This window comes from Thyridium curvatum (genome assembly GCF_004353045.1).
Source record: "Thyridium curvatum strain D216 chromosome Unknown NODE_52_length_296666_cov_86.205578, whole genome shotgun sequence".
Taxonomy (NCBI): domain Eukaryota; kingdom Fungi; phylum Ascomycota; class Sordariomycetes; order Thyridiales; family Thyridiaceae; genus Thyridium; species Thyridium curvatum.
The window spans coordinates 173,975-199,921 of record NW_022156807.1 but is presented as its reverse complement, the minus strand read 5'-3'; the positions used below and the strand labels follow the sequence as shown (position 1 = coordinate 199,921).

General features: G+C 56.5%; 13 protein-coding genes across 13 annotated transcripts; 6 read left to right on the top strand and 7 right to left on the bottom strand.

Annotated features, from left to right (window-relative positions):
- Positions 1 to 1,358: 1,358 nt before the first annotated feature.
- On the top strand, positions 1,359 to 1,856 carry E0L32_008153 (uncharacterized protein; the record flags this gene model as incomplete). The annotated part of the gene is made up of 1 exon (XM_031142976.1): positions 1,359 to 1,856. One exon carries the CDS (start codon positions 1,359 to 1,361, stop codon positions 1,854 to 1,856), a length of 498 nt encoding a protein of 165 aa, XP_030992658.1.
- A 687-nt stretch (positions 1,857 to 2,543) lies between these two features.
- On the bottom strand, positions 2,544 to 3,563 carry E0L32_008152 (uncharacterized protein; the record flags this gene model as incomplete). Its single annotated transcript, XM_031142974.1, has 1 exon — positions 2,544 to 3,563. One exon carries the CDS (start codon positions 3,561 to 3,563, stop codon positions 2,544 to 2,546), a length of 1,020 nt encoding a protein of 339 aa, XP_030992657.1.
- Positions 3,564 to 4,473: 910 nt separating this feature from the next.
- On the top strand, positions 4,474 to 6,041 carry E0L32_008151 (uncharacterized protein; the record flags this gene model as incomplete). The annotated part of the gene is made up of 3 exons (XM_031142973.1): positions 4,474 to 4,761; positions 4,820 to 4,884; positions 4,961 to 6,041. The coding sequence occupies 3 exons, from the start codon at positions 4,474 to 4,476 to the stop codon at positions 6,039 to 6,041; spliced, it is 1,434 nt and encodes a 477-aa protein (XP_030992656.1).
- Positions 6,042 to 7,744: 1,703 nt separating this feature from the next.
- E0L32_008150 (uncharacterized protein) lies at positions 7,745 to 8,389 on the bottom strand (the record flags this gene model as incomplete). Its single annotated transcript, XM_031142972.1, has 1 exon — positions 7,745 to 8,389. One exon carries the CDS (start codon positions 8,387 to 8,389, stop codon positions 7,745 to 7,747), a length of 645 nt encoding a protein of 214 aa, XP_030992655.1.
- Positions 8,390 to 9,514: 1,125 nt separating this feature from the next.
- E0L32_008149 (uncharacterized protein) lies at positions 9,515 to 9,905 on the top strand (the record flags this gene model as incomplete). The annotated part of the gene is made up of 2 exons (XM_031142971.1): positions 9,515 to 9,517; positions 9,597 to 9,905. 2 exons carry the CDS (start codon positions 9,515 to 9,517, stop codon positions 9,903 to 9,905), a joined length of 312 nt encoding a protein of 103 aa, XP_030992654.1.
- A 423-nt stretch (positions 9,906 to 10,328) lies between these two features.
- E0L32_008148 (uncharacterized protein) lies at positions 10,329 to 11,148 on the bottom strand (the record flags this gene model as incomplete). Its single annotated transcript, XM_031142970.1, has 2 exons — positions 10,329 to 10,782; positions 10,946 to 11,148. The coding sequence occupies 2 exons, from the start codon at positions 11,146 to 11,148 to the stop codon at positions 10,329 to 10,331; spliced, it is 657 nt and encodes a 218-aa protein (XP_030992653.1).
- A 355-nt stretch (positions 11,149 to 11,503) lies between these two features.
- E0L32_008147 (uncharacterized protein) lies at positions 11,504 to 12,667 on the bottom strand (the record flags this gene model as incomplete). The annotated part of the gene is made up of 2 exons (XM_031142969.1): positions 11,504 to 11,931; positions 11,986 to 12,667. 2 exons carry the CDS (start codon positions 12,665 to 12,667, stop codon positions 11,504 to 11,506), a joined length of 1,110 nt encoding a protein of 369 aa, XP_030992652.1.
- A 732-nt stretch (positions 12,668 to 13,399) lies between these two features.
- E0L32_008146 (uncharacterized protein) lies at positions 13,400 to 15,392 on the top strand (the record flags this gene model as incomplete). The annotated part of the gene is made up of 4 exons (XM_031142968.1): positions 13,400 to 13,716; positions 13,778 to 13,966; positions 14,019 to 15,342; positions 15,384 to 15,392. 4 exons carry the CDS (start codon positions 13,400 to 13,402, stop codon positions 15,390 to 15,392), a joined length of 1,839 nt encoding a protein of 612 aa, XP_030992651.1.
- A 369-nt stretch (positions 15,393 to 15,761) lies between these two features.
- On the bottom strand, positions 15,762 to 17,273 carry E0L32_008145 (uncharacterized protein; the record flags this gene model as incomplete). The annotated part of the gene is made up of 1 exon (XM_031142967.1): positions 15,762 to 17,273. One exon carries the CDS (start codon positions 17,271 to 17,273, stop codon positions 15,762 to 15,764), a length of 1,512 nt encoding a protein of 503 aa, XP_030992650.1.
- Positions 17,274 to 17,977: 704 nt separating this feature from the next.
- On the bottom strand, positions 17,978 to 19,459 carry E0L32_008144 (uncharacterized protein; the record flags this gene model as incomplete). Its single annotated transcript, XM_031142966.1, has 3 exons — positions 17,978 to 18,633; positions 18,704 to 19,040; positions 19,235 to 19,459. 3 exons carry the CDS (start codon positions 19,457 to 19,459, stop codon positions 17,978 to 17,980), a joined length of 1,218 nt encoding a protein of 405 aa, XP_030992649.1.
- Positions 19,460 to 21,377: 1,918 nt separating this feature from the next.
- Positions 21,378 to 23,418, top strand: E0L32_008143 (uncharacterized protein; the record flags this gene model as incomplete). Its single annotated transcript, XM_031142965.1, has 7 exons — positions 21,378 to 21,408; positions 21,477 to 21,562; positions 21,621 to 21,741; positions 21,810 to 21,923; positions 21,979 to 22,224; positions 22,283 to 23,032; positions 23,087 to 23,418. The coding sequence occupies 7 exons, from the start codon at positions 21,378 to 21,380 to the stop codon at positions 23,416 to 23,418; spliced, it is 1,680 nt and encodes a 559-aa protein (XP_030992648.1).
- Positions 23,419 to 24,185: 767 nt separating this feature from the next.
- On the bottom strand, positions 24,186 to 24,536 carry E0L32_008142 (uncharacterized protein; the record flags this gene model as incomplete). The annotated part of the gene is made up of 1 exon (XM_031142963.1): positions 24,186 to 24,536. One exon carries the CDS (start codon positions 24,534 to 24,536, stop codon positions 24,186 to 24,188), a length of 351 nt encoding a protein of 116 aa, XP_030992647.1.
- A 400-nt stretch (positions 24,537 to 24,936) lies between these two features.
- On the top strand, positions 24,937 to 25,695 carry E0L32_008141 (uncharacterized protein; the record flags this gene model as incomplete). The annotated part of the gene is made up of 1 exon (XM_031142962.1): positions 24,937 to 25,695. One exon carries the CDS (start codon positions 24,937 to 24,939, stop codon positions 25,693 to 25,695), a length of 759 nt encoding a protein of 252 aa, XP_030992646.1.
- Positions 25,696 to 25,947: the final 252 nt, after the last annotated feature.

The following is a 25,947-nucleotide window of genomic DNA, read 5'->3' as shown; positions in this document are numbered from 1 at the left end:
GCCTCTGAAGCTCCCCAAAATGGCAACCGAACCAACCCCAATGGCAGGCTAAGCTCTCTCGCCGCGCACTAGACCCCATGCTCTTTTGCGTCTTGGCTCCTCGGTCCACTCACTCACTCGCTCGCTCGCATGCTCGCTGCTCCTCTTGCTCTGCTCTGCTCTGCTCTGCTCTGCTCTGCTCTCTCTCTGTCTCTCTCTCTCTCTCCCCTTACTTCGTGCAGTGCAGGGTAGTTAACTAGAACACTGGAAAGAAGATCCATCCATGGATGTGCATGCAGCACTGACCACTGACTGGCCTGGCCCTGGCGTGGTCTGGCCTGATCCCCATTAGCGTCTACCCTGGCTCATCTGCCCACAACCAGCCCGCCCCCAGCTAACTAACCCAGTACCTACCTACCTAGGCTCGCTAGGTACCTACCTGTAGTTATGTAACATACGAACAAAGTATGGAGTACGGCGCAGTGCACTCCGCACCCGCGCTCCCAGGCACTGCCAGGGCAGGTAGGTACGTACCCCCTTATCATCCATGTCGTCTCTCATTTCCCTCGTGCGCTCTCTCCTCCCGCCTTTTCTTGCCGTGCAGCTGCCGCTGCTCTTCGTCTTTGCTTCTTCGCTTTCTCCCGTCAATCAGTCAGTCAGTCAGTCAGTCAGCCAGTCCTTCATTCTTCTTCTGGTTCACTCCTTCGTCAGCTTGTCCCCCAGGCAGGAAGTGATCTCAGTGGAAGCGTTGTGGCCAAGCAAGACTCGAAGTCGAAAGGGCAAAGCAAAAGGGAACGCGTCCAGTCGGACACCAGCGGAGAGGCAGCCAACCAGCCTGCACCCTCAATCAACACATTCATGCGCAGTGCGGTGATCCTAGGCCAGTCCTAACGCCCTCCATTGCCTGCCGCCGGAAATCCTAAACGGCCTACGCAACACTTCGATCTCGCCTTCGTTTTCAAAGGGCCTCACCTTCTCTTTTTTTTTGTCGATTATCGCCGTTTGTGTTTTGTACATACATTCGGTGCGAGTCCAGGTGAGTAACGTTGGTCGGCATACGCCACTGCTTTTCCTGTTCAACGCCCCTGCAGAGCCCTTCACTCGCTGTTTCGGGTCCCAGTGACGCACCAACCTTCTTGATATGCCCTATCCTTTGCAGACGAGACAGTCGTCTTCATGCTCCTTCTCTTGGCTAACTCTTCGAACCCAGATCCTGTCCTCAATCCCTTTTTATTTGTCGGCGCACAATACTACGCTGCGCAAAGCCCACCCAGTCCTCGACCGTTTCAACCTCTTTTTTTTTTGGTTGAGATTCTCCAACATTCTTACGCGATCTACGCAAAGTCTTGGAGCACCAGGCATCCCGCTATCTCTTCAGAATGTCTTCCCCCAACCCCCAAGAGCCCGCTGTCCCTCAGCCGCTTCACGTCAAGACCCCCCACGGCGTCTCCGAGAAGCCCTCGCGCGAGTCGATCAGCTCCCAAACACCTACCCTCGCCGATGAGAAGAAGGGCAACACCACTAGTCATGAGGTCCCTGCGCGCGCATCGGACGTCTCGTCCCCGTCGTCGAACCGCCTGAACCCCTTCGATACCGACGTCGAAGCTTGCATCACCCCGTCCTCGACAAAGTGCGAACTGCGCAAGTCGAGGGGCGGCGACTGCGAGGTCTGGCCTGGCAGAGACCACTGGAAGCAGAGGGCCAAGGCCGCCAAGAAGAAGCGCGCCTTTGGCTGCTTGTCCCAGCTGAGCAGGCGGAACAGGATTATCGTCAAGATCCTCATCGTGGTCCTCATTGTAGGCATTGCCGTCGCGGTTGGCCTCGGCATCAGCAAGCCTCTGGGCGCCGGCATCTGGCACTCTAAGGACTACCAGTGAGCCGTGTCGCCCGCTGGCCTACCTCCCTCAACCTTTTCTACGTGGAGACTTCCACCCAAACCACCTACCACCATACAAACCCACGGACACCAAACCCGAAATGGCATCAGCTACAGCCGACAGTAAGGCGGCCCCGCCTTGAATTCGACGGACAGCGTACATTTGATTTCACGCCCAACGGATTAGACCCAGGCCTTGGTCAACCCAAAAAGCTGCATTCGATACCCACTCGACGTTTCACGTTCGATTCTCTGTATATACTTGCCCACATATACTTTTTTACTGCGACATAATGGCGAGCCTCGCGGCGACGGGGCCCCCATTCGGCGTTCTTTTTTATCCATTACTGCTTTAGACATGAAAGCTGGCGTCGGGAGTCATTTCTATAACCTTGAGCCGATCCGTGGGACGGCAATGAGCATCAGACTCCTTCATTCCAAAGGAGGCGAGGAACGAAGTATTCTCGTCTCACACACAAAGACAAGTCACCGAGAGTATGGCAGGGGCAGTGTTGTCGTCAGTATTCGCCGAAAAGGCCATGGCCCGGACGAAGTGAGGGAGCATGGTGTTTCTCTTTTTTTTTATGTTGATGCTAGCGGACAGAACGCCGCCGATCTAGAGAATTATGAACAAAGCACGACATATATCCGTCCCAATCTGATGTTGTGACAATGCAGCCACTTTGTTTTACGCTATTATGATCTGTTTGCTTGTTTGCTCTCCCCTTTCTACCTTGGATCCCCTCTGATGAGATCTCGTGTACTCTCCCTTTACAAACTTGCGCACCCGCTCCCTGGTGCTCTCGCCCCCGAGCCTGCGCATGCTGCTCCGCCTGCGGCTGATCCACCCTCCCTTTCGCCTCGTCCCGCGCGACGGCTTCGCATCCTGCTCCTCGCCGTCCTTCCAGCAGCAATCCGTGACGGCCGGCGACGGGGGCACAAAAGTAGCAGCAGCAGCAGCAGCAGCGACAGCAGGAGGAGCGGGCTTGTTGACCCCGGCGACTCCTCCGCCCTCGGCCAGCAACGCGGCGGCGGCATCGGAGGAGGACCGACAAGAGGCGCGGGGAGAAGAGGGAGAGGGGGCGCGTCGCGTGATCTCCATGGTGTACGGGTTCACGCCGGGCGGGTACCTGCGCCGGCCGTGGTCGTCCTGGTCGTCGGACGGGCGGCTCAGGATCTCATGCAGGCTCGGCCGCGCCGGGTGCCGGTGGCAGTTGTAGCCCGTCGCCGGGAGCGAGCGCCGCGGCGGCGGCGGCGTCTGCACACCGCCGCTCGCGGGGGTGGGCCGTTGTTTGTTGCCGTCTGTCTCGTTCCCTCCGGGCCTGCTGCTGCTGCTGCCGGTCGAGGTGTCATCGTGGGTGGCGTTCGCGGGGCGGTCCTGCGCTCCTCCTCTCAGGGCTTGCAGCTCGAAGGGCTCGTTGCCGCCGTGTCGCATGTACTGCGGCGGGCCGTAGGGCGCTGTGACGACGCCGCCGGAGCGGCGGGGAGGGCGGGCGGCGCTGTCGGAGGAGGGGCGGTGCTTGCGGAAGAGGAAGATGATGAGCACGACGGAGCAGAGCAGGGACAGGGCGAAGAGGACGAGGATGACTACGTAGGCTGGCAGCCACTTCTCCATGGCGGCGGAGGCCGGCGCATGGTCGTTTGGGGAGGGGGACGCGGAGGCGGAAGGGGCGGAAGAAGGGGTGTCGGTCACTGGTCGGGGTGACATGGTCACAGTGCCGGGTCTCTGGCAGTTACGATGGATGTGTGTCTGTGTGTTTGCTTCCGCGAAGAGGCTGCCAGAGGGGGATGTTAAGAATGAAGAGCAAATAGATGAATAGGTGAGGGTTGGGGGCTTGAGAAGACAGGATTGTCCTCTTTAATACGGGTTCTGCACCTTTATTGTACAAACAGACTGTACAACAATGGCATGCATGGGACAGCAAGCACATCAAAGCTTTCCTTTGTTCACTTGTCATTGTCACTGTACCTATACTACTGTAAGACAAAGAGATTTTGAGTTATATGGAGTATGTACATTGATGGCTCCAACAAGGCTGGCTGTCTTTCACTTGTATTCGATCACATACTTCAACTCTTGGGTCAACCTCTGTCAGATGAGGGCCAATTTATCTGCTGTCTAAAATCAATGCAAAGAGACACGATAACAAACGCAATGTCTGTGCTCCAGAGACACTAAGACAGAGGCATCCATATTATCATCGACGGTTCAATTTCTATAAACGCGAGGGGGGGGGTGATGGATTTTGGTGTCCTTGCCATTTGAAAAGTACATCTATCAAGTGAGCATACTGCGTTTCCACGATAGCCTCAGTAAGACCATTATGTATGTAACAAGAGCTCTGCAGAATACCTTCATGTACGTAATAGGGCGGAGAAAGTGTATACTCGAAGAATGGTCGTCGTCTCGAGTGGGGCAAAAGATAGCGTAAAAGTGGGCGGGCTTCTCCGTGGTCTTCCGTCAAGTCGCGCCCCATCCCGAGCCAGTTCCCGATCCAACCTCGGACGGATGCCGAGAACTTTTTCTATAGAGCCACGGTCTAGTATTCAATCCCACCCCTTCAAGTTTTCAACATACCCCCTCCCCGAGGATTCATCTGCAGACGCACACTGCAACCATGACCCTGCAGCACGCCTCATTACGCGCTGCGCGTAGCGTGACTCGCCGATGCAAGCCGTCGCCGGATCTGCTTCCATACGTCGCGGCGCGGTCGTTCCGGACCGGGACGCCCCTCCGCCGAGGCACACACGGCGTATTCCGCGGCTTGAGCGACGAGAGACTTCCCATGCCTTGGATTGAGGCCTTCAAGCTCAAGCAGGAGGGACAAGTGCCGAACTTTGCGGAGCCGCAACAGCAGGAGCGCGATATCTCTCCGAAGAAGATGAAGGACAGCTATCACCGTGTGGTGAGTCATCTGAACTTTACTTTAGTTGATCAAAAACGATGGACTGACAAGTCTGTAGATTCTTCCCTTGGGCCAAGACCCGTGGCTCTCTGACACATACATCAATGCTACCGGCCAAATACGGTGAGTTTTGCTTTTTTGTATAGTCAGCTATCAGCAGTTGTCATCGCAATCTTGCTGACATTGGAGCCCCTTGAAGCCTGGGAACCTTGTTCATGGACCTAGACGCTCTGGCCGGTATCATTGTCTACAAGCACACCGGCCCGGGCGTGACGACTGTGACTGCCGCCGTCGACCGTATCACCATCGCCCACCCGCTCACCGAGATCTGCGATCTCGAGTACAGCGGCCAGGTCACGTATGCCACGGGCCGCAGCAGCATGGAGATCACCTGCAAGGTGGCCAGGGCGAGGGGCGAGAACGAGCCGAGCCGGCCGGAGGACGTGCTGCTGACCTGCACCTTCACCATGGTGGCCCTCGACCCGCTGACCAAGAAGCCGACCAACGTGCCGGCGCTGCTCTGCGAGACGCCCGAGGAGGAGGCCGTCTTCCGCGCCGGCGAGGCCAAGGCCCTGCGCAAGAAGGAGAAGCGCAAGACGTCGCTGCTCGAGGTCGAGCCCAACGACGCCGAGTCGGCCCTGATCCACCGCATCTGGCTCAAGCAGCTCGAGTACCACGACCCGAACCGGCCCCTGCGCCAGCCGCGCAACGTCGTGCCCATGGCCCACACCAAGCTCGCCACCTCGACCATCGCCCAGCCCACCGTGCGCAACCGCCACCAGTTCATGGTCTTTGGCGGCTACCACCTGAAGCTGACCTTTGAGCTCGCCTTCTGCTGCGCCGCCAGCTTCGCCCACGCCCGGCCCGTCTTCGTCAGCGCCGACCCCTGCACCTTTGAGAGCCCCGTGCCCGTCGGCAGCGTGCTGTACCTCAACGCCACCGTCGCCTACACGGACCCGCCCCTGCTCGAGGACGACGGCAGCCAGCCCGCACAGGCGGACCCGGAGCGGCCCATGACGCGGGTGCACGTGCGCGTCGACAGCAAGGTGCGCGACGTCGAGCACGGCAACGCGCGGCCGACGGGCCAGTTCAACTACACCTTCCTCGTGCCCAGGGACATCAAGGTGCTGCCCCACACGTACAACGAGATGATGATGTACGTCGACGCCCGGCGGAGGGTGCAGATCGGGGACGAGCAGAAGAAGATCCTCGAGGGCGCGGGCGGCGGCGCGGCGGTGGCGCAGGAGGAGGCGAGCGGAGGGGTCAGCGTTACTGAGTAGTGGACCTAGGGGTTTAATGTGTGTAATTTGAGGGGAGGGGGGTTGTAGGGAGTAGGTGTTGGAAATGCACTCTGGAGTCCCGGGTATAGAGCTCTATTTAGTATTGCATCGCGCAGGAGGGCCGAGATTTTTTGAGTTAAGGGAGAGAAGATCAAGAGAGATAGATGAACAAGCATTGTCTCACAGTCTCCAGTTTTCGTATCCTCAGTCTGGCATGTCCAATGAACCCTTCGGAATCCGGGATGGCGATCCGGCTTCTTTACCATATGTTCCCGAGACTGTGGCGGCCTTGCCTGTAATTAAAAGTTCCAGTAAGGAGAGGATGAAACGCCACATTCGAGCAGGCATGGCATAATCCAAGGCCGACATTCTCAATGCGACCTAAGCAGACAGAGGCTGGGAAGCCAAAAACAAATTGTGGTGCTTGACAAGTTCACTTTGGAACCACACTTGGAGCGAGAAATCTGTTTCCCTCGGGCCACTTTCCGGACTATACAATACACTACACATTTCGTGGTCCGATATACGCTTGATTGTCAACCAGTCCTTGTTCCAGCCGTGTGAACTTCTCATCAGAAACTTAATACAGCCGACAAGTAGAAAACAGGGAGATCGCAGCTAGAGGAATAAAGCTGGCAAGAGCTCCATCCGCGTTTCAAGTTCCTGAGAGAACGAACCACATATTTCCACAGCTGGGCGGGTAGTTCCGGTAGCCGGGCAAGTGGGCGTCTGAATAGTTGACGGGAGGTTCAACAGGAGCTACCTCAATCTTAACAATCAATACCCTTGTCATATCCTTGCCCTGGAACTCGGAAGGGCTATCCCGCAACCTAAAACCGAATGGACTTGATGGATAGTCAAGTACTTTTGTGAGCAGTCTGTCAACTACTCTGACCATCACTTGCCGGGTTGACCAACGGAGCGGGTTGCAATAATGTCATTACATGTCCCAATCACCTTGTTCACGAACCACGCGCAGAGCAAGACTTTCTTTGTCAACGGATCTTCAACAAAGGAACAAGCTGTTGTTACAATACGGGTCAACTCCATTACAAAGGACCATGTGGACACTATCAAAGTTCTCTTTGTATTAATTTAGCTAAGCTGGTAACTGGGCGAACAAGTTGCCCTCGACAATGCGATTGTGCCCGTGCTGTTTGCCCAGGCAAATTAAAAAACCATCAATATTTAAGCAGGTCCAGTGTCCCTCACCAGACTCTTCGGAATCAGAGAGACCACCAAAAGGCCAAAGTCCGGGAAAACAGCCCCTTCTTCTCCTTCTTGCAGATCAAGAATCATCAAACTGCAACGGTAACCACACAGATCTCAACAAGAAAGCAAAGAAGGGTATACCCAGATCGCAACCATGACTGAGACCGACGCGGCTATCTTGGCTTTGAGTCTCGGTGGCTTGCTCGCCTTCAGCGTCACCATGTACCACTGCCTCAAGCCCCAGACCCGCAAGTCGGCGAAGCCTGCCGGCGCTCACACCGGGGACAACGCGGTCTAGACGCTGTTGTTGTGTCTAGACTGTTAAAAGACGAAGCCTGTCCAGACCGGCGCGCGCATGTTGAAACCATGGACTGTTCGATTCTTTCCTTGCTTTTTCGGTAACTGGCAATTCTCTTCCAATAATTCAAAACTCTTTTGGACCTCCTGCCCACAGAACCATAGTGCATCGATTTGTAGAAGCCCCCTAGTGATCAACCCCTTGTGGCAACTGCCGGAGTGAAGATGCTGTGGTATGCTGGCGGGGCCTCGTTGAATGGCGCGAGGCTGTCATATGGAGGAGGTGGTGAGCGAGTTCCATCAGAGCGAGTATTGTCCTCGGCCCGCTGTGCCTCGAGATCCAGTGCACGAGTGTGTCCTGGAACCCATGGCCGATATGTTGGCGGCGGAGCCGTGTGTCCCTCCCCCTGGAGGTCCGAGTTGAGGTCCCACCAATAGACACCAACGCCAGGGGAATCGTAGTAGGTGAGGTCGGTGATGCCCTGGACCGGGAGACCGACCCAGTTGTCCAGATCGAGCTCGCCGCAGCTACAGACAAGACAGGTGTTCCAGGTGACGCTGTAGAACAGGTCAAAGGGGATGATGAGGACGGCCCTCAGGACATGGGCAAGAAAGATCATGACGCAGACGGCGACGCTGCTGTTTTGCACCCGTCGGCGGGCCTCTGCAGCAACCAGTCCTCGGCGGACGCGTGCAAAGAAGCGGGCGTGCTGCATGAGGAAGATGAAGAAGGCGAAGTAGAACGAGACGAAAACAATCGCAGCGACGGCCTCGCTGCTGAGCTCGCCCCGTGAACTGGTGGTCACTGCGTGCTCAGTGTAGCTCCGGTATGGCTCCATTGTGCCGTGAGGTTTGGCAGCCGAGGCGCTGGGCGAGTGCATCTCTGCTTCTTGTATCCCCGTTTTGGGAGCTCTGAAGAGTCGAGAGAAGAAGATTCAATAATTCTTTATTTATTGAGTGTAGAAGCGTTAAGGCCAAGCGGGGGAGATCTTTGGAAGAGAGAAGCGTGCAGTTGGTAAAGAGGAAAGGAGACAGTCCCGAACGGGGGTGTTGTTGTAGAAAGGGATTGGCGCCTCGCCGAGCACCAAATCAGAGATTGAGGGGGTCTTAGTAGTCTATACGATGTCTGGAGACAGGGCTGGGACGCGAAAGTGAGAAGAATCTCAGATTTGCGAGACTTATCCACGATGGAGGCTGGAACAACACTGGCAGGCCCGTGGTAGCTTTAACTGAAGCATTCTCTTCGCGCCACCTTTAGCACACACTGTGAGGGCCAGACTCCAAGAAATTACAGGTCTTCAAGATGTTTTCAAAGCGGCAGCGCTTTACATTAAGTTGGTAGCGATATCTCGTTTCGGGGGGGGGGGGGAGGTGTTTCTGGCGAAGGACTCCAACCCTGAGCGCGGTATATGCTAATTTTGGACGTGGCTAGCAACTAATAACACGGGTGTCGACCTGGGACATTCACTATTTTATTTCCTTCTATATGAACTAAACGGCCGTGGAGAAAAGCCCAATCATCGTTTGTAAAAAAGGAAAAGAAGGAAGCGTGAGGAGTGTCTTGAGGAGGCCTGCCCGTGGATACATATGCCACACCCATGTTTGAAGGCTCTAGATTTACTCGAGTGCTTACTACCTGTATGTCGAAGCCCATGCATACTGCAGCAAAAGAGATGAATTGCCAGAGCTGGACAAATATCATGTTTCCGCGGGGACGAGGAGTCGAGGTGGAAGCAGACGCAGCCGTGTTAGTGCAGGATCCACTTGCGTGAAGAGCAACGCCGTGATTGTTGTGACGATAAGATAAGACAGCAACACACCTCCCTCCCTTCTTAACATCACCTCTCGCAGCGCAGCAGGCTGGCCATTCGACCTGCGCCAGATCCAAATCTCTTTGGCCCAGCGAGGACATCTCAGATGCACGTGTCTTGAAGGCGTAACAACCATCGGAAGATCCCGCCAAGATGGTACAGGCACCCTCCCCCCCCTCAGCCGCAACCACAAGGTCACCCATCGCTGACCACCCACACTTGCTTGCACTCACAGAACAAGGACGGGTGCTACACGTACGTGCACATGCAGCGGCCCCGCGACGCCGACCTCTTCGAGGACTTTTGCAAGGACCGCCTGCCCGACGACGAGATCTACGTGCCGCCGCAGCACCAGCCCATCAACCCCGAGGACGAGGACGACGTGGTCCCGGACCAGCACGCCGCGTTCGGCATCCAGAAGGCGACGCAAAGGACCAAGGAGCCCGCGTGGAAGGACCTCGGGCTCGGCGAGCTGATGCGCAAGGGCCCGACGGAGGGCAACGGCAAGGCCAAGGCGGCGCCGTACAAGGGACTGCCCAGGTGATTGCCGCGTGGGGTTGTTATGCTGTCAACGACGAATTTCAAAGGTGGCATGGTTCATAGGACTTAAGCCTGTGGGCATGGAGCGGCACACAGTGTAATTGGCGTTTTGCGATGCCGAGGGCATCTTAGAGGCAACAACGGGGGAGCATGATACCACCAGGTTAACGTTCACACGAGTCCATGATTGTCTTGTGTGCATTAGATCGAGCAAACCAGAATCAGAATGAACAAACAGCGCCAAATTCTTTCGTAAATAAAGGCTGAGCCAAAAAGCCCACAGCCCGTGAAATATGAACTCCGAAAACGCCATTGCCATGCAAGTAGCGACAGCACCGCCAGCTTCGCTGTCCAAGATACCTCGGCCTTATTTTTGCCAGCACCAAAACCTCACCACCCCTCCCTTTCTCTTTTCAAGTCAAAACGATCACGTCTTGCCCATGTAGCTCTCCCTCTCCAGCACCAGGGCCTCAAACTTGACCAGGAAGACCGTCTTGCCGGGCCACATCTCGCCCTCCTCGGCCGCCTTGCCGACGCTGTGCGCCGTGACGCGGGCGGGGAACCCGGCGCCGTCGCACACGCCCTCGACGACGCCCGCGACGAAGGCGGCGCAGTTGAGCTGGCTCATCTCGCGCGGCACGCTGACGTACTGGTTGACGAGGGGCTCGTTGTCGATGATCATGTACTCGTCGGGCGTGTCCGGGTTGCTGCTGCGCTCGAGGCGGTCGGCCTGCCGCCCGAAGAGGTGCTGCCAGACGTTGATCTTGATGAAGTGCAGCAGCGTGATGACGGTCAGCGGGCGCGTCTGCGTGCGCGCCGGCTCGCGGTAGAGCAGCAGGTCGAGGAGCTTGAGGCCGATGGGGTGGCCCTGGAGGTTGAGCCTGTGAGACGGGGAGGAAGGCAGTTGTGAGGTTAGCAAATGAAACCTGGGCTGCTTGGCACTGGAGGAGAGAGAGAGAGGGAGAGAGAGAGAGAGAGAGAGAGAGAGAGAGAGAGAGAGAGAGACCCGGGGCGGTTTAGGGAGCGGGGAGGGATATCGCGCACTTCTTTTCTAGATCCTGAATGTCCCGCACTTGTCGTTGCGCATAGCTGATCATCTCGGAGAAGAGGTAGGCGAAGCTGGCCTGGCTGAGCTCGCTGGTGCGCGTGCGGTTCAGCGGGCGGTGGTAGATGGTCTTGCCATTCGAGGGGTATCGCAGACCCGGCTGATCCTTGACTGGCGTCTTGCCAGTTGGTATGCTCGCCATTCTGTGTGGGTATTGCTCCTGGTTTTTGCGGCCAGAAGCTGTGATGTCGCAAGTTTGTGAAGGAGTCGAGCTGCTGAGCGGAGCTTGGATGTTCGAGTCGACGGTACGCTGGCGTGGGTCCGTACTGGCGGCCCAGGGCATCCACTACACGTACTTGTACAATCCCATGTCGTGGATAGTTCTCAAATGTCAACGAAAGCCCACAGCTCAAGACACAAAAAGATTATCACAAGTACTGTAACGAATTAAAAATGATTAATATTACAAGTCGTACACATCCGCTTTTAAATCTAAGCCAATTTCAACTCTAAATTGCTCGCACGCTTCTCGTAGATCTCGCCCGCCTGAGAAAGCCTCATGAAGCAGCCTCCTTGGCTTCTTCAGTGATCTTCAGCTCGTCCACTTTCAGGTCCTCGACTTTAGCATCGGCTGCATTCTCCTCAGCCTTGGGGGTCTCAATGGCAACAGCAGCCTCGGTCTTCGGGGGCCCGGCCACCCCGTGTTCGAGAGAACCAGCCAGATAGTCCTCGGATTCTCCAATCTGCTTTCCACCTTCAATCCAGCGCTGGGTCCTTGCCTCTCGACGCTCCTTGGCCAGCTTCTGCAGAGCCGGCCAGTAGACGTCGTGGTCATACTCGAACTCGAGCTTGCCTTGGAACTCGGTCCAGAGCTGCTCGCTGGGCACGTACTGCGTCATGTCCTCGTTGAACTTGAGCTTCTCTCGGGTGTGGGGGTCGATGAAAGGAGTGATGAGCTTGAAGAAGCCCCAGACGACCCAGGGAACTATTCGTTCGTCAGCAACTTGAGAGGCTACCAAAACAAACACAGTTCACATACCGTTGATAATGAGGGCCCGGCCCAGCCGCTCGGGGTAGTGTGTCTGGAGGATGTGTAGGACCTCGCGGCCGGTGCTAATGCCCGGGGCGGTGTTTGAGCGGGACTTGCTCGTTTTGAAGTTAATGAGCAGCGCCAGCATCTCTTGTCCGGCAGGCATGAGGTCGATAACGCGCTCCACCATAAACACCAGATGCTGCACCTGTCGTGGCGTGGGGTCGGTGTTTTGTCGTCCCGGGTTCAAATAATGGCACGGGCGTCCCTCCTTATCAAACCCGAGGAGGATCTGCTTGCCAGTCTCGTTCTCGGGAGAGATGTGTTCGGCGGTCAGCTCCTCGACGCCGTACTCTCTCCTCCATTGAACCGTATCATGCAGTCGCTTCAGAGACTCCTTCTGGTGCCACTTGGTAGCTCTTAGATACCTCAGCAAACATTCCTTGGTCAACCACATCCGCTCACTGTCCGTCAGAGGGCCAGATTTGCCCTTGTCAGACTTGATCTCTGTCCATCCTTTGACCTGCTCAAGCAGCCACTCGTACTTCTCCTTCTCGTCAACGGTCAGAGGAACCCGCGGCTCCGGCTTGCTGCTCGCCGTTGGGGCGGCGATAGGAGTCTTGAGAGGTCCTGTAGCCTTCTCCTGCACAATGTCGGTGCTGCCCTGAGCAGCAGCCACAGCAGTTGCCATTGTGTCTTCCCGACCGAAGTCGACGTTTGGCAAGGGCTCGCGTGTGTCGTTGTCAACCGTTAGTTGCTGTGTGGAGTTCTCAACTCTCTATCCGGCTGGGACGGGATGTAACAACTAGAGAGGCACCAGCTCTGGCCAAGAGTTGTAAGAGTTCTGAGATTCGCTTCGATTCGGCCCTCGAGGGAAGATGTCTCAATGGCAGTGGTATCAGTCAACAGCAGGTCACCGTCCGCAATGTACTGCTACAGCTTTAAGAGTTGCACTTGATGAAAAGGAGAAGAGAAATCAACAAAAGTTGTCCCCCGGAAATTTGTTGAAGATGAGCAGCGATAGCGTCTTATCGCAACAGGCTGGGCGGGCCGTCGCATTGGCACACGCTGACGATGGAGTGCACTAAATTTCTGGGCGACCATAGGGGTGCGACAGGGGGTTGTTCTTTTCGTCGGTACCTTACGTAGAAACGGTTGGTTCCGCGTCATTGACGAATGGACTGGATGGAAGTGTGCTCAAGCAAGCGCCAGTCAGAGAAATCAATTAAGCAGCGGGGCCAGTGAGAAGTGGACTACCACTTAACGCGTCAAGTCGCGTCTCCCCGCCAATTCACGATATCTGGTATCAGACTTTACACACAAGCCCGTAGACACCTTTTCAGTGCCGGTTGCAAAGGCACTCTGCTACTCTGCGAACTCTGTCTTGGTATCGAAGGTTGCATCGGTCTATCAAGTCAGCAGAATGGCGGAAACGGCCGAACTCAACGAGCGCTTCGCCGGCGGCGGCAAAGAGCTGGAGCCCGATGTCGTCGTGGCGCTGCAGTCCATAATGCGCACGCACGAATTGACGGTCCAAGACTTGTTCTTCAAGTGGGAGTCCTACTGCATAAAGATGGACTCGGAGGAGATGCGGCCGTCCATGGAGAGACTCCAGGCCTTCAAGCAGGATCTTCTGGATGCACTCGAGAGGAACAACCGGACACAAGCACACATCAAAACCGAGAAGCGGGCTGGCGCGACGCCGCGGACGGCCGTCAAAGGCGGCGATGTCTTTGGCATGTAAGTAGTGATACCAAGAAATGACCTCACGGGTGTCACGAATGCTCATATTATGCCCTAGGATTGATGGCCTGGTGCCGAATACACCTGGAACTGGCAAACTCAGCAAGGCAGGCTCCGCCAGAAAGAGGCAGTTGGACTCGCCGTCGATTTCTCGTGTGAAGAATGGTATTGCCAGCAGCTCTCCGGACTACAAAAGCTCCCCTGCTATAAAACTGGAGGAACAGATGAATAACATGGGTGCCATCCCGTGAGTCCATCTCGCCTGCGTGTCCGTGTTTTCCCGACTAACCAAAATATAGCCCATCCTCGTTTGTTGACCGCAAGAACGCCGGCGAAGTTATTGAAGTCTTGAACGATACTCTACCCCCTGCTGAGCCGCCCATTGCACCATTTGGCGAGTCACGGATCAAGCTCACTGCTGCTTCCGACCAAAAGAAACTCGCATACAAACCTCTCGCCATGAAGTTGTCCGAAACCTCAGAGATCCTCGACGACAGGATAGACGAGTTTCAGAATCTGGTTATGGAGCATCACAAATTGGACGACTCGGCTTTCGGTAGTGCAGCGAGCCAGAGCACGTCCGAGGTAGTTGCTGTCGGCCGAATTGCATCAGACTCGCCGGAGGGCAAGTTGAACGCTGCATCCGTGGTCTTGGAGACATCAAGGAGGATGGGCAGTGGACTGCGAGTGCCCCTCGATCTTAACAAGCTGCGAGGCTTTCAGCTCTTCCCAGGCCAGATTGTCGCCCTTCGCGGGACCAATGCTTCAGGGCATTCGTTCAACGTTACCGAGATCCTGGAGGTGCCGCTCCTGCCCAACGCAGCCTCAACCCCCGCAACCCTCGAGATGCACCGCGAAAGGCTCAGAGGTGACCCCGATGCGATGGACTCTGACTCTGATCCGATGCCCCTCAACGTCATCTTCGCAGCAGGCCCCTACACGGCCGACGACAACCTGGACTTCGAACCGCTGCACGCTCTCTGTGATCATGCAGCTGACACTTATGCCGACGCCTTGGTTCTGACTGGCCCGTTTATTGACGTGGACCACCCGCTCATCGCCACGGGCGACTTTGATCTGCCTGACGACGCCGTGGTGGAGCCAGATACGGCAACCATGTCGACCGTATTCAAGTACATGTTCTCTCCAGCCATCAACCGCCTCGCTGCTGCCAACCCTTCCATGACCATCCTTCTTGTCCCTTCTGTACGTGACATCATTGATAAGCACGTCTCATGGCCGCAAGACGCCTTCTCGAAGAAAGAGCTCGGGCTGCCAAAGGCCGCCAAGATCATCGGCAACCCAATGACCTTGTCGATGAACGAGATGCTCCTTGGCATATCGTCGCAGGATGTTCTCTACGAGCTGCGGGCCGAGGAGCTCGTTGGTGGCAAGATCATGTCTCCCAACATCTTTGAGCGGCTCAGCCGCTATCTGATCGAGCAGAGGCATTACTTCCCCTTGTTCCCGCCCACAGACAGGCAGAAGCTGCCCAAGACAGGCACGCCCGAGGGCGTGGCGACGGGTGCCATGCTCGATCTGAGCTACCTGAAGCTAGGAGAAATGGTCAATGTCCGGCCGGACGTGCTGATCATGCCCAGCATCTTGCCCCCATTTGCAAAGGTATGCATTCCATCTAATGCAGTATTCCAAACACTTTTCAGACTCCATAGACTAATCCATCGCATTGTGCAGGTTGTTGAAAGTGTGCTCATCATTAATCCCGGCTATCTGTCGAAGCGGAGGGGTCCTGGGACGTACGCACGCATGACGCTCTACCCGCCCTCGACGTCTGGGACTGAACAGGCCGGGGGCATGTTGGGACACATGGTATATGAGAGGGCGAGGGTGGAGATCACAAGAATCTGAAGAAACATAATGTACTCATATGTGTCACGAGCGGGATGAACACCATTAATCGGCCGGGCTACAGAGGCAGGCGACCGGGGAGTTTGGGTATCAAAGGTTTCCATTCATGTAATCTGCCATACATGGCATGCATACTGGCGTGACAGCCGTGATTGCTGAGCGTATGTCTCAAACTATGCTTCGACCTTCCGCCTCTTGTCGGCGTCCTGGCGGTCGTGCTCGCGTGATGAAGACCTCTTCCTGCGGTCTCTGTATTCGTCCCGTTGTCGATCTTGCCTGGGAGACCGCGACCTCGACCTGGACCGCGACCTCCGCCTGTCGCGGCTGTCATCCCGCCGGCGGTAGCTGTCCCTGTCCCTGTCCCTGTCCCTATCTCTCCGCGAGTCGTCATCCCGCTTCCTGTCACCCAGGGGTATGGCATTCGCCCCCTGCCCGCTCCGGCTCCCGCCGCCGCCGCGCTCAAAGTCCGGCTTGAACCTGTCGTCCCCGTACCTGTCGAAGCCGCCGCCGCCCCTGCCGGGCCTCGTGTCCCCGAACTCGCCCCACCGGCCCGTGTCCTCGCTCTTGAGGTCCTTGTACTTGCTCGCGCCCCTCTTGCCCAGCTTGGTCATGTCGCGCAGCTGCAGCGCCTGGGGCAGCAGCTCGCGGTTCCGGATGTCGTCCTGGAACCGCGCGCCCATGATGTCCCGCCCGGCCAGCCCCTCGGCCTCGGCCTGGTCCTGGTAGAAGGCGCCCTTGTGGAAGTACTTTTGCATGTAGGCCATCTTGCCCCGCGAGTCCTTCTCCTCGCGCTGGCGGGCGAGGTGGGCCTCGTCCTCGGCCCGGCGCTCCTCCTCGGTCAGGTTGCGCCGGCGCTCGACCTCGGCGAGCTCGCGCTCCTTGGCCTCGATGCGCTCGCGGTGGCGCTTGATGCGCCGCAGCTCGCGCAGCTTCCACGCCGCGTACTCGGCCTCCGGGTCCACGTCGTCCTCGGTGTCCACGTCGTCGCCGGCCGCGTCGGCGTCCTCGTCGTCCTCCCAATGCTTCCTGCCCGCCGCCCGCGCCGCGAGGTCCTTGCGGATCTGCTCCTCGACCAGCTCGTCCGCCGCCGCCTTGCGCCGCGCCTCGGCCTCGGCCTCCTCGGCCTCGCGCCGCCTGGCTTCGGCATCCGCGTCCCTCGACCGCTGTGGCTGGGCTGCAGCTCCGGCGCCGGCGTCGCGCTGCGCCCGGCTGATGAACTTGGGCTTGGCCATGATCCGCCTCGGCGCCTCGTCCTCGCTGCTGCTCTCCTCTACTTCCGAGCTCTCCTCTCCCTCGCTCTCCTCCTCTTCTTCCCTAGATCCACCAGCACCACCACCAGCACCAGCCTTCTGTCTCCCATCGCCCTCCTCCCCCTCAGACTCGGTGACGAACCCTTCCTCCGCGGCCCGGCGCTCCATCTCGACGCGCGCCCGGCGCGCCCTCTCGTCCTCCTCGGCCTGCTGCCGCCGCTGGCCCAGGTCGAGCTTGCCCAGGGAGGCGCCGGTGCTGATGATCTTGCCGGCCGTCTGCCTGGGCGCGGGGGCGGGCGCGGTCCTGCGGGGCTTGGGTCTCGTCTGCTGGGCGGCGGCCTCGTCGTCGCTCACTTCGGACTCGGAAGAGGAGGACTCTGCGCCCGTCGGCTTGCCGGCGCGGTACCGCGCCGGCCTCACCGGGTTGGCTGTCATTTTGGGCGGCATCTTTTGGTGGCAGCCCTTCGGGCAGATGCGTCGTGCTAGCTGATTGAGAGAGGCAGGCAGAGGAAGAACTGCCGCTTTTGCGGGAAATTTGTTCGCTGAAGAAGCTGTAGGACGAGAGAGATCTTTAAAAGATTGACTGATAGCATGTCTGTCCCATAAATTTTGTGAAGTCACCGTGGCTGGGGGGGTGCTCGACTAGCACTGCATTAGCGTGCCGCACCTAGCCCGCAGTGGACTGGGCGGCTGAACAGGCCCCAATTGATGTCGTACAGCGTGAATCCTTCAGCTAAGGTTCCCGATATCCATCTTAGAGGACCTCCAGGCTCAATGTCGATCGTCTGCTTTGGGTAGCAATCGGCACAGTAAGAATAAGAATGTACGCGGGCGGCCCATTGATGCAGAATCGTAAAAGTACGAGTGTCTTGAATGTGGTGTCCGTCCATCTAACCCAGAAGTACTGAATCTCTACACTCTCCCCATCCTCACTCATCCGAACGGATGGATCTATAGATTACCGAAAAATCAGATTCAAACAACCATGTACAGGCCCATGGTATTCCATCACCTGCCATCCCGGCCTAGACGCCTCGCAAATGCTAAATCATTCCATTATCAAAAACCCAAGCCATGCTGAACCTCTCGAAGTCTCGAATGCCCCTCTCCCAAGATTTCAGAGACCGCCATCCTACCATCTAGGCATGTTCATCTTCCTCGCCATGCAGTAAAACGTATTTCAGAATATCCGAGAGCGAGATCATGCCTTTGAGATGACTCTCATTGTCGACGACAATGAGGCGGTGGACGCGCGACTTGCGCACGGTGTCAAAGATGGAGTCGAGCCGATCTTCTTCAGTGCAGGTATAGATGCCAGGGAAGTCGTCCGCCCGTTTTGAGAGAGCATCGCCAACGCTTGATTCGAGCTCGTCGTAGACGCCACCCTTGATGCAGGGGATGACATCAACGGCCTCGAAGACGTTGCGAACTCTGTTCTCCTTGTCTACAATGGGCACGGCCGAGATGTTGCGCTCGACCATCAGATGAATGACGTCGAGGACCGTGTTGCCCATCCGTGCCGTCGCGAGGTCTGTATATGTGCCCAAGCTGATCTCTCTGACGGTCTTCTTCAGCATGACGGTGTTGTTCTCGTTGTTGACGGCAATGAACTTGAGGATGCGGTATTGCGTGATCACACTGACGACTGTCTGCCTGCCAGTCTCATCGTCGACGTCGATGAGGGGTATACGCCGGGCTCTGGTCTTGAGCATCTGTCGACATGCCTCGTAGAGCGGCTGCATCGGGTGAACGGACAGAGTCTCTAGGGGCACAACACCGATAGCCTTCTCGATATCTAGTGAAGAGACCGCAGTGTTAGATGCTTGTGCACAAACCATATTGAGGACATGAGGGGTCTTCTTTACCTCGAAGCCTATTGAGGCGGAAGTCCTCGATCTGATTGAGCTGATCGGGAAATTGGCAGTAGTATTGGATCACATTGATGTAATCGGTACTCGTGAGAAGACCGGCAAAGGTCGAATTGTGCGAGTCCCAGATGGGAGCAGAGACGATGTCTAGAGAGGCAGTTCGGTCAGCTTCTGCGTCAGGCCCCAAGAGCCGTGCATCGGGCGTCGTACTGTTCTGGATCAAGATATTGAGGCTTCTTTTGATAAGAAGGTCGTTGTCAAGGATGATGAGTCTGAAGGAGAGCGGGAGAACATCGTAACTTGTTCGAACTTTGAGGAAATCCCGAATTTGTCTCTGCAAAGCGCGTTAGAACTGGTCCGCGATCCGTCTGCCCAGCTTTGCGCAGCTTTGCGCCTCTGACCAATCTTGCGATACCCCGCTCCGGTTGGGCCAAAGGGCTGCCGGCAGCCGTGGTCGGAGACGGGAACTGAGCCGACAGGCAAGAGAGGTCGGCCGCAAAAAGACGAGGGACAAGGGCATGGGCTTACCAGTCCTTGCATCTGCTCCTTGTCGAGCGGGCTCATGGGCTTGGGCTGAGCCTCGGGCATGGCGCGAGTGTTTGGCCTTGGGCGCAGGTATGACGAGGGAGCTACGAAGGGAAGCTCGTGACCAACATGTCTCGCAGCGACGGATGGAACTTGTGACCCCGCGCCCTGCCTGTCGTCGGGATTGGCCTTGGCGGCGGCGGCGGCCGAAGCGTGGACGTCCTCCATCTCTTAGGGCGAAAACAGAACACTCATTGGGAAGCGCCGCTTGCTTCGTGTGCGTGTGCCGATGGAAACTCTGCGCGAAAAGCAGTAGAGAGTGCGAGATGGGAGCAGCTTTGGCGGGGAAATTTAAACGAAAGAATGGAGCGATTGGCATTGACTTCTACCTAAAGTAAACTGGGGATCTGCTTGCTCGCCAACACCAAATCAAGGCTATTGACCTCCCGAGTTAGTAGATAAGCCTCGCTCGCTGGGTCTCTGCTATCAGTGCGAGCGATATGAGGAACCTTCTCACTCAGAGACACGGCTGCTTCTGGTATTGCCGGCACACTCTATTCTGCGGGTCTGTTGGGTGCCTCGACATTTGTTTTTTTTTTACTGTACATCCCAAGCCGACTTTGACATTGATCGACAAAGGTGCAGCAAGCTTGCGCACAGGCAGACCTCTCGAGTCGTTCAGGTTTGGCGAAAGCCTGATTTTGTGACATCTCGATCTCGACCTGGCATCATCTACAGTCGACGCAGCCACACACCCAGGCCATACACTTCACGCCGTCGCAGGCAAAACGCCCAACTCAGGTGTCGAACGTGGATGATGCGTGTCTAACCCAGCACGTTGCGGAGGCGCCTGTCACCCACCGGATTTCAGGACGTCAACTGGTTCCTCAGCCACACATCCGTCGGAGCGTATGCCTGTGCGAGGTTCTTGTGATCTACCTACCCACCTTACTTATGGTGCTCGTCTAAGGTAGTTGTTCAGAAACCCTCGAAAGGGTGTCGTGGCCAAAAAGAGGTTGGCTTTCGCACCGCCCTACATACATGTACTCAGCAAGAGATCTGCCTTCAACAATTATCAGTCTTGGGGGCAGGCGAACGCAAACGAGGTCACCATTGCGTGGAGCCTTTGCAAGACGGGAACAGCGAGCTCAGGAATGTGATATGCACTCGCGGTCCTGTCCTACCAGCCCTAGGCTCCCTACCTAGGTAACCTAGGTATCTAAGGTACCTTACTTATTCAATGAATCCAGGGACCGCGCTCTGGCATGAGGACCCAGGGATTTAGCGCCAGGTGCTGGGAGTCGCGCGTTCCTTTGGGGGTATGCGTGACGTCCAAATCTGGGCATGGGCACCCTACTGGCCAACAGGCGGCCTCGTGTTAGTGATTTGGCATGTTGGTCAGGATGGGATGGTCGTTGAGTTACGGCAAGGTACCTTGCCGTGGTGTATTGGTCCCTTTGAGGGATCGCTGCATGTGACGCAGACCTTTTGAGGATTGGCGTTGATGAGGACCTCGTACAGCATGTACCTAGCTCCTGGCATCCCTATGAAGTGAATGCGCCAGGGCAGCCAGTGCTGTGAGGTGCGCTGGCGGAACGGAAAGGGAGGGGGTTAATGAGTGAGCAGGTACTCCCTGAGTCCGGCCCCACCCTCCACACGGTACTTGTACTTGTAGTCCCAAAAGCAACCCTGCAGAAAAGGTGAAGGCGGGCAGGTGCACGGTCCTTGGTTGCCCCAAGTTTCCGGCCCATGCAAGCGAGGCAGCTTCGAATGACCGTGATGAGGTGTGCCCGTTCCCGTTCTTATCCTGCCCTGTCCTCCAAAAGCATCCGCCTCAACTCCATGCCGCATCAAAACAACAATGAGCTCAACCGTTCCCTGACCCCTGTCCACAACCGAACATCGCCAACAGCAAGCGGCTGCTGGCCGTATCAGCGATCTATTTCCACAAACAAGCTTCTTCCGCCCAGCATAGCTTTTGGCGCGCAGCCTTTGCCCGCCGGCAAATCAGACCGTAAATAAGCATTGCTGCCCATCTCCAGCTTCACGACCGCCTTGCCGCAAGCCAGCACCGCATAGCCACTGTGTCACACGCGAGCCTATACATCCCCGGTATCAAATTCAGTATATCTTGAGCGAGGTCGCGATGGGTATCTGCTCCTCTTCCTGCTGTGGAGGTATGGCACTCTGACCTTGCGAGGTTCCATCCCTGGCTCTCTGATGCAGCCACTGACAGCTGCTATAGCCAAGTCTCGCGATGGCCTTTACGAGCCAGTCCTCGCCGACAATGAGCGGGAAGCTGTGGCAGACCTTCTCCAATATCTCGAGAATGTTTGTTTGATTCCAGGCTCCTCCCTGTGACGGACAGTGGGCTAATGACAATCCACAGCGTGGCGAGACCGACTTCTTTTCCGGCGAACCCTTACGAGCTCTGAGCACCCTGGTCTTCTCCGACAACATCGACCTTCAGCGCAGCGCAAGTCTGACGTTTGCGGAGATCACAGAGAGAGGTTCGTTGCCTTGCATAGACGACCATACTCGTCTCTGGCATAGCATGACTGACAAGCATCCGTCGTAGATGTGAGGGAGGTTGACAGGGACACGCTTGAGCCTATTCTGTTTCTCCTGCAGAATCCCGATATCGAAGTTCAGAGGGCGGCCAGTGCAGCTCTCGGCAACCTCGCCGTCAATAGTATGTCGCGGTACCGAATGTTGCAGACATTGCGTTTCGCTAACACCCTTTGCAGCCGAAAACAAGGTCCTTATCGTACAGTTGGGTGGCCTGACACCGCTTATCCGGCAGATGCTCTCTCCCAACGTCGAAGTCCAATGCAACGCCGTCGGATGCATCACCAACCTAGCAACCCACGAAGAGAACAAGGCCAAGATCGCCCGATCCGGCGCACTTGGCCCTCTGACTCGCCTTGCAAAGTCTCGAGACATGCGAGTGCAAAGGAACGCGACGGGGGCCCTTTTGAACATGACACACTCTGGTAAGAGGATTTTGATGACGGTATCTACAAAGGGATTGCCGGGCTGACATATGAGTAGACGAGAATCGCCAGCAACTTGTTAATGCAGGTGCCATTCCTGTTCTGGTCCAGCTCCTCTCCTCCCCAGATGTCGATGTTCAGTACTATTGCACCACTGCTCTCAGCAACATTGCCGTCGACGCCAATAACCGAAGGAAGCTCTCGCAAACCGAGCCCAAGCTCGTCCAGTCTCTTGTTAACCTCATGGATTCGTCATCTCCCAAGGTGCAATGTCAAGCTGCGCTTGCGCTCCGAAACCTAGCTTCCGATGAGAAATATCAACTAGATATCGTCCGGGCCCAGGGTCTGGGCCCTCTCCTACGTCTGCTTCAGTCCTCCTACCTGCCGCTCATTCTGTCCGCTGTTGCCTGCATACGAAATATCTCTATCCACCCTCTCAACGAATCTCCAATTATCGAAGCCGGCTTCCTGAAACCTCTGGTCGAGCTGCTCGGGTCTACGGATAACGAAGAGATACAATGCCATGCCATCTCCACCCTCCGAAACCTCGCAGCCAGCTCGGATCGGAACAAGGCCTTGGTTCTTGAAGCCGGCGCGGTCCAGAAATGCAAGCAGCTCGTTCTCGACGTTCCAGTAACGGTCCAGTCAGAGATGACTGCGGCCATTGCTGTTTTGGCTCTTAGTGACGAGCTCAAGACGCACCTCCTCAGTCTGGGCGTTTTCGATTGTCTCATTCCCTTGACCCAGTCACCGAGCATCGAGGTACAGGGTAACAGCGCTGCCGCTCTCGGCAACCTGTCCTCTAAAGGTACAAACATCTCTCCCTGTCTCTCTCCCTGTTCGTCGCTAACTCTGCATCCAGTCGGTGACTACTCGATCTTCATTCAGGACTGGCTCGAGCCCCACGGCGGTATCCACGGCTATCTGAGTCGATTCCTCGATAGCGGCGATGCAACGTTCCAGCACATCGCCATCTGGACTCTGCTTCAACTCCTCGAGTCAGAGGACAAAAAGCTCATGAGCTTGATTGCTCAGTCCGAAGATATCGTCAACATGATCAAGCAGATCGCTACTCGGCCCGTCGAATACGACAACGAATTTGAGGAGGACGACGAGGGTGAGGTGGTGAACCTTGCCCAACGCTGTCTCGAGCTGCTAGGGCAGACTTCAGAGAAGACTCATATCGAGGGTTAACCCTTGAGGGCACCCTGACCACCGGGCTATCGAGCCCAACTATTTCCTATATTCTCTTTCATACGAAAGGCTGTCAACTGCATTCTTCCTGGACATGGGAACGGCGTGGAGTTTAAGGCGTACGAGCTATATACGGGTGGAGGCACGAGTCGCTTATACCAGTCACGTTGGTCTATTCATTTTTACTAGTGTTGTTCATGGGAAGCATCTTTGGCACAAGCCATCTTTTTGCGGACGGGTTTAGACATTTTGTTTTCGCATACCCTGAAACGGGATGACCTTGTACTGAGAATGCCTGATAGACAGGTAACTTCTGTTGTATGTTTCTCCCAAGGGCCCCGGCACATTGTGGCCAAATTCTTTGTCTTCTGCATCTTGGCCGTCACAGCTTGAGTAACGGCACTTCCTCTTGAGACCCGATTCTGTCATAACAAATATAATACAAACCCGAACATTCATGAGCTGCTAGGTCGCTTACAGCCCTTGGCGCATTTGATAATTGACAGTATAGTACATGTAAGGTGAGGATCATGACGGCGGCGGGGGCTTCATAGGATTCTCAATCCATTTGAAGTCCCACAAGGGCCATGTTTTTGCAATGACTTTGCCCCTGATAAGTCCCATCGGCACAGGTCCGAAGGTTCGCGAGTCGCGAGACGCTGGCAAGTTGTCTCCCACCAGCCAGCAATGACCCTCCGGTACCTACTCCCCGGCTGTAAGTCTTCTGGCCTGTTTACTCGCACCTTTTGAATGGGCTACGGGCAAGTCTATCTACTCACCTGGATCATGGTGTCCCTCTCACTCTCGGGCGAGTTGATGAGGACGTAGTCGCCGGGCAGGCCCAGCACGCGCTTGATGCCGTCGGCGTTGGGCTCGATGGGGATCTTGTAGACCACGAGGTCGCCGACGCTCAGGTTACGGCCGTTCCTGTGCCGCTTGGAGATGAGCAGCCACTCGCTCAGGACCTCGAACGTGGGCAGCATGGACGGGCCGTAGGCGGGGCCGAGGCTGTAGCCGTACGTCACGAAGCAGTGGACGAAGGCCAGCGTCTTGGCCGTCAGCAGGGTCCATCGCCACGGGTGGCCGAGGTAGGTCGCTGCGAAGCGCGGGAGCGGCATCTGTGGTCTTGGTGTGTAGTGGGCCGTGGATGCATGGGGGCTTTATGAAGGTGACGGCATCTTGCGCGAGCCAGAGATGGCTCTTGGGGGTTCTGAGTTGGAAGCTCTACAAGGTGATATTGTCTGGTCTGATGTGCTTGGAGATGATGCTTGATAAAGCTTGTCGATAAGATAGCACCACCCCAGGCTTGTAGAGTTGCCGCCCAATTAGGCGCTTAGTCACATGTGCACGGACCTAGGAAGCTCTGATCTCTTCAAACTCAAGGATCACCACGACTCCTCTTCCAAGGATCCGTAACCTCGATCGTGGCTGATGGAGTCAGAATATATTGGTCGCCAGGACGGAACCGGAACACAGTGAAGGAAGTGTTTAGGAGGTCCCCCAGTCGTTCTTTTCACCATGCGCGCTCACCAACACGCCTTCAACTCGGCACTCGCCCTCCGAAGGGTGTTCTTCAACCATGCTGTGGAGCGGGCTGGGTCGTCCAGCACGCAACTGTCGAGCATGTTCTTGCCGTCATTATCGATTGCGACACAGGTGCGGACGTTTAGATACCCGTCAAAAGGGAAAGGCGCCGGCGACGCGAAAACAGCAAAGCAACTTCCCCGGGACGAGGACATCACCTACCGGCTCGTCCAGGTCCGAGAAGAGGACGGGCGGCTCTCGGAACCCACTCCGACGAAGTCAGTGCTCGCGGGGCTCAACAGGCGCATAGAATCGCTCGTCGTGCTCGCTCTCCCAAAGACCGGTGCCGGCAATGGCCCACGGTACCCGGTCTGCAAGGTCGTCGACAAGAGGGCGGAGCAGAAGGCCGCCGCGGAGAAGCAGAAGGAGCAGCGCAAGAAGGCCGTGCAGACCAAGGAGATGGAGCTCAACTGGGGGATCGACTCGCACGACCTGGACCACCGGCTCAAGCAGCTGCGCACCTTCCTGGAGAAGGGACTCAAGGTGGAGGTCATCCTGCTGAACAAGAAGGGCAAGAAGAAGAAGCCGAGCCAGGACGAGGCCCAGGGAGTGGTGGACAGAGTCAAAGAGACGATGGGGGAAGTGCCCGGGGCCAAGGAGAGCAAGGTGATGGATGGGCAAATATTGAGCACTTTGCGGCTGTTCCTCGAGGGCCCGGCTGGGGGTGTACAGCAGGAAGCCGAGGCCAACTAGTCCAGATGTCAAGGACAAGGTTCAAAGAGCCAATAAAAACTTGTAATATTACATATGTGTCGATAGTCACAATAATGTGTAAACCTGTGATTTACAGAGCAATATGGGCTGCGTTTAACATCAAGACTACCAGATCGCAAAGTTGGTGACGAACTGCCAGCACTGGGACCCCTGATGCGGCTGAGCCTTAGGACATGCGGCCCGCTGCAACCCACTGGACTCAGTGCCCCAAGCGGTCCATCTTTTGGCGCT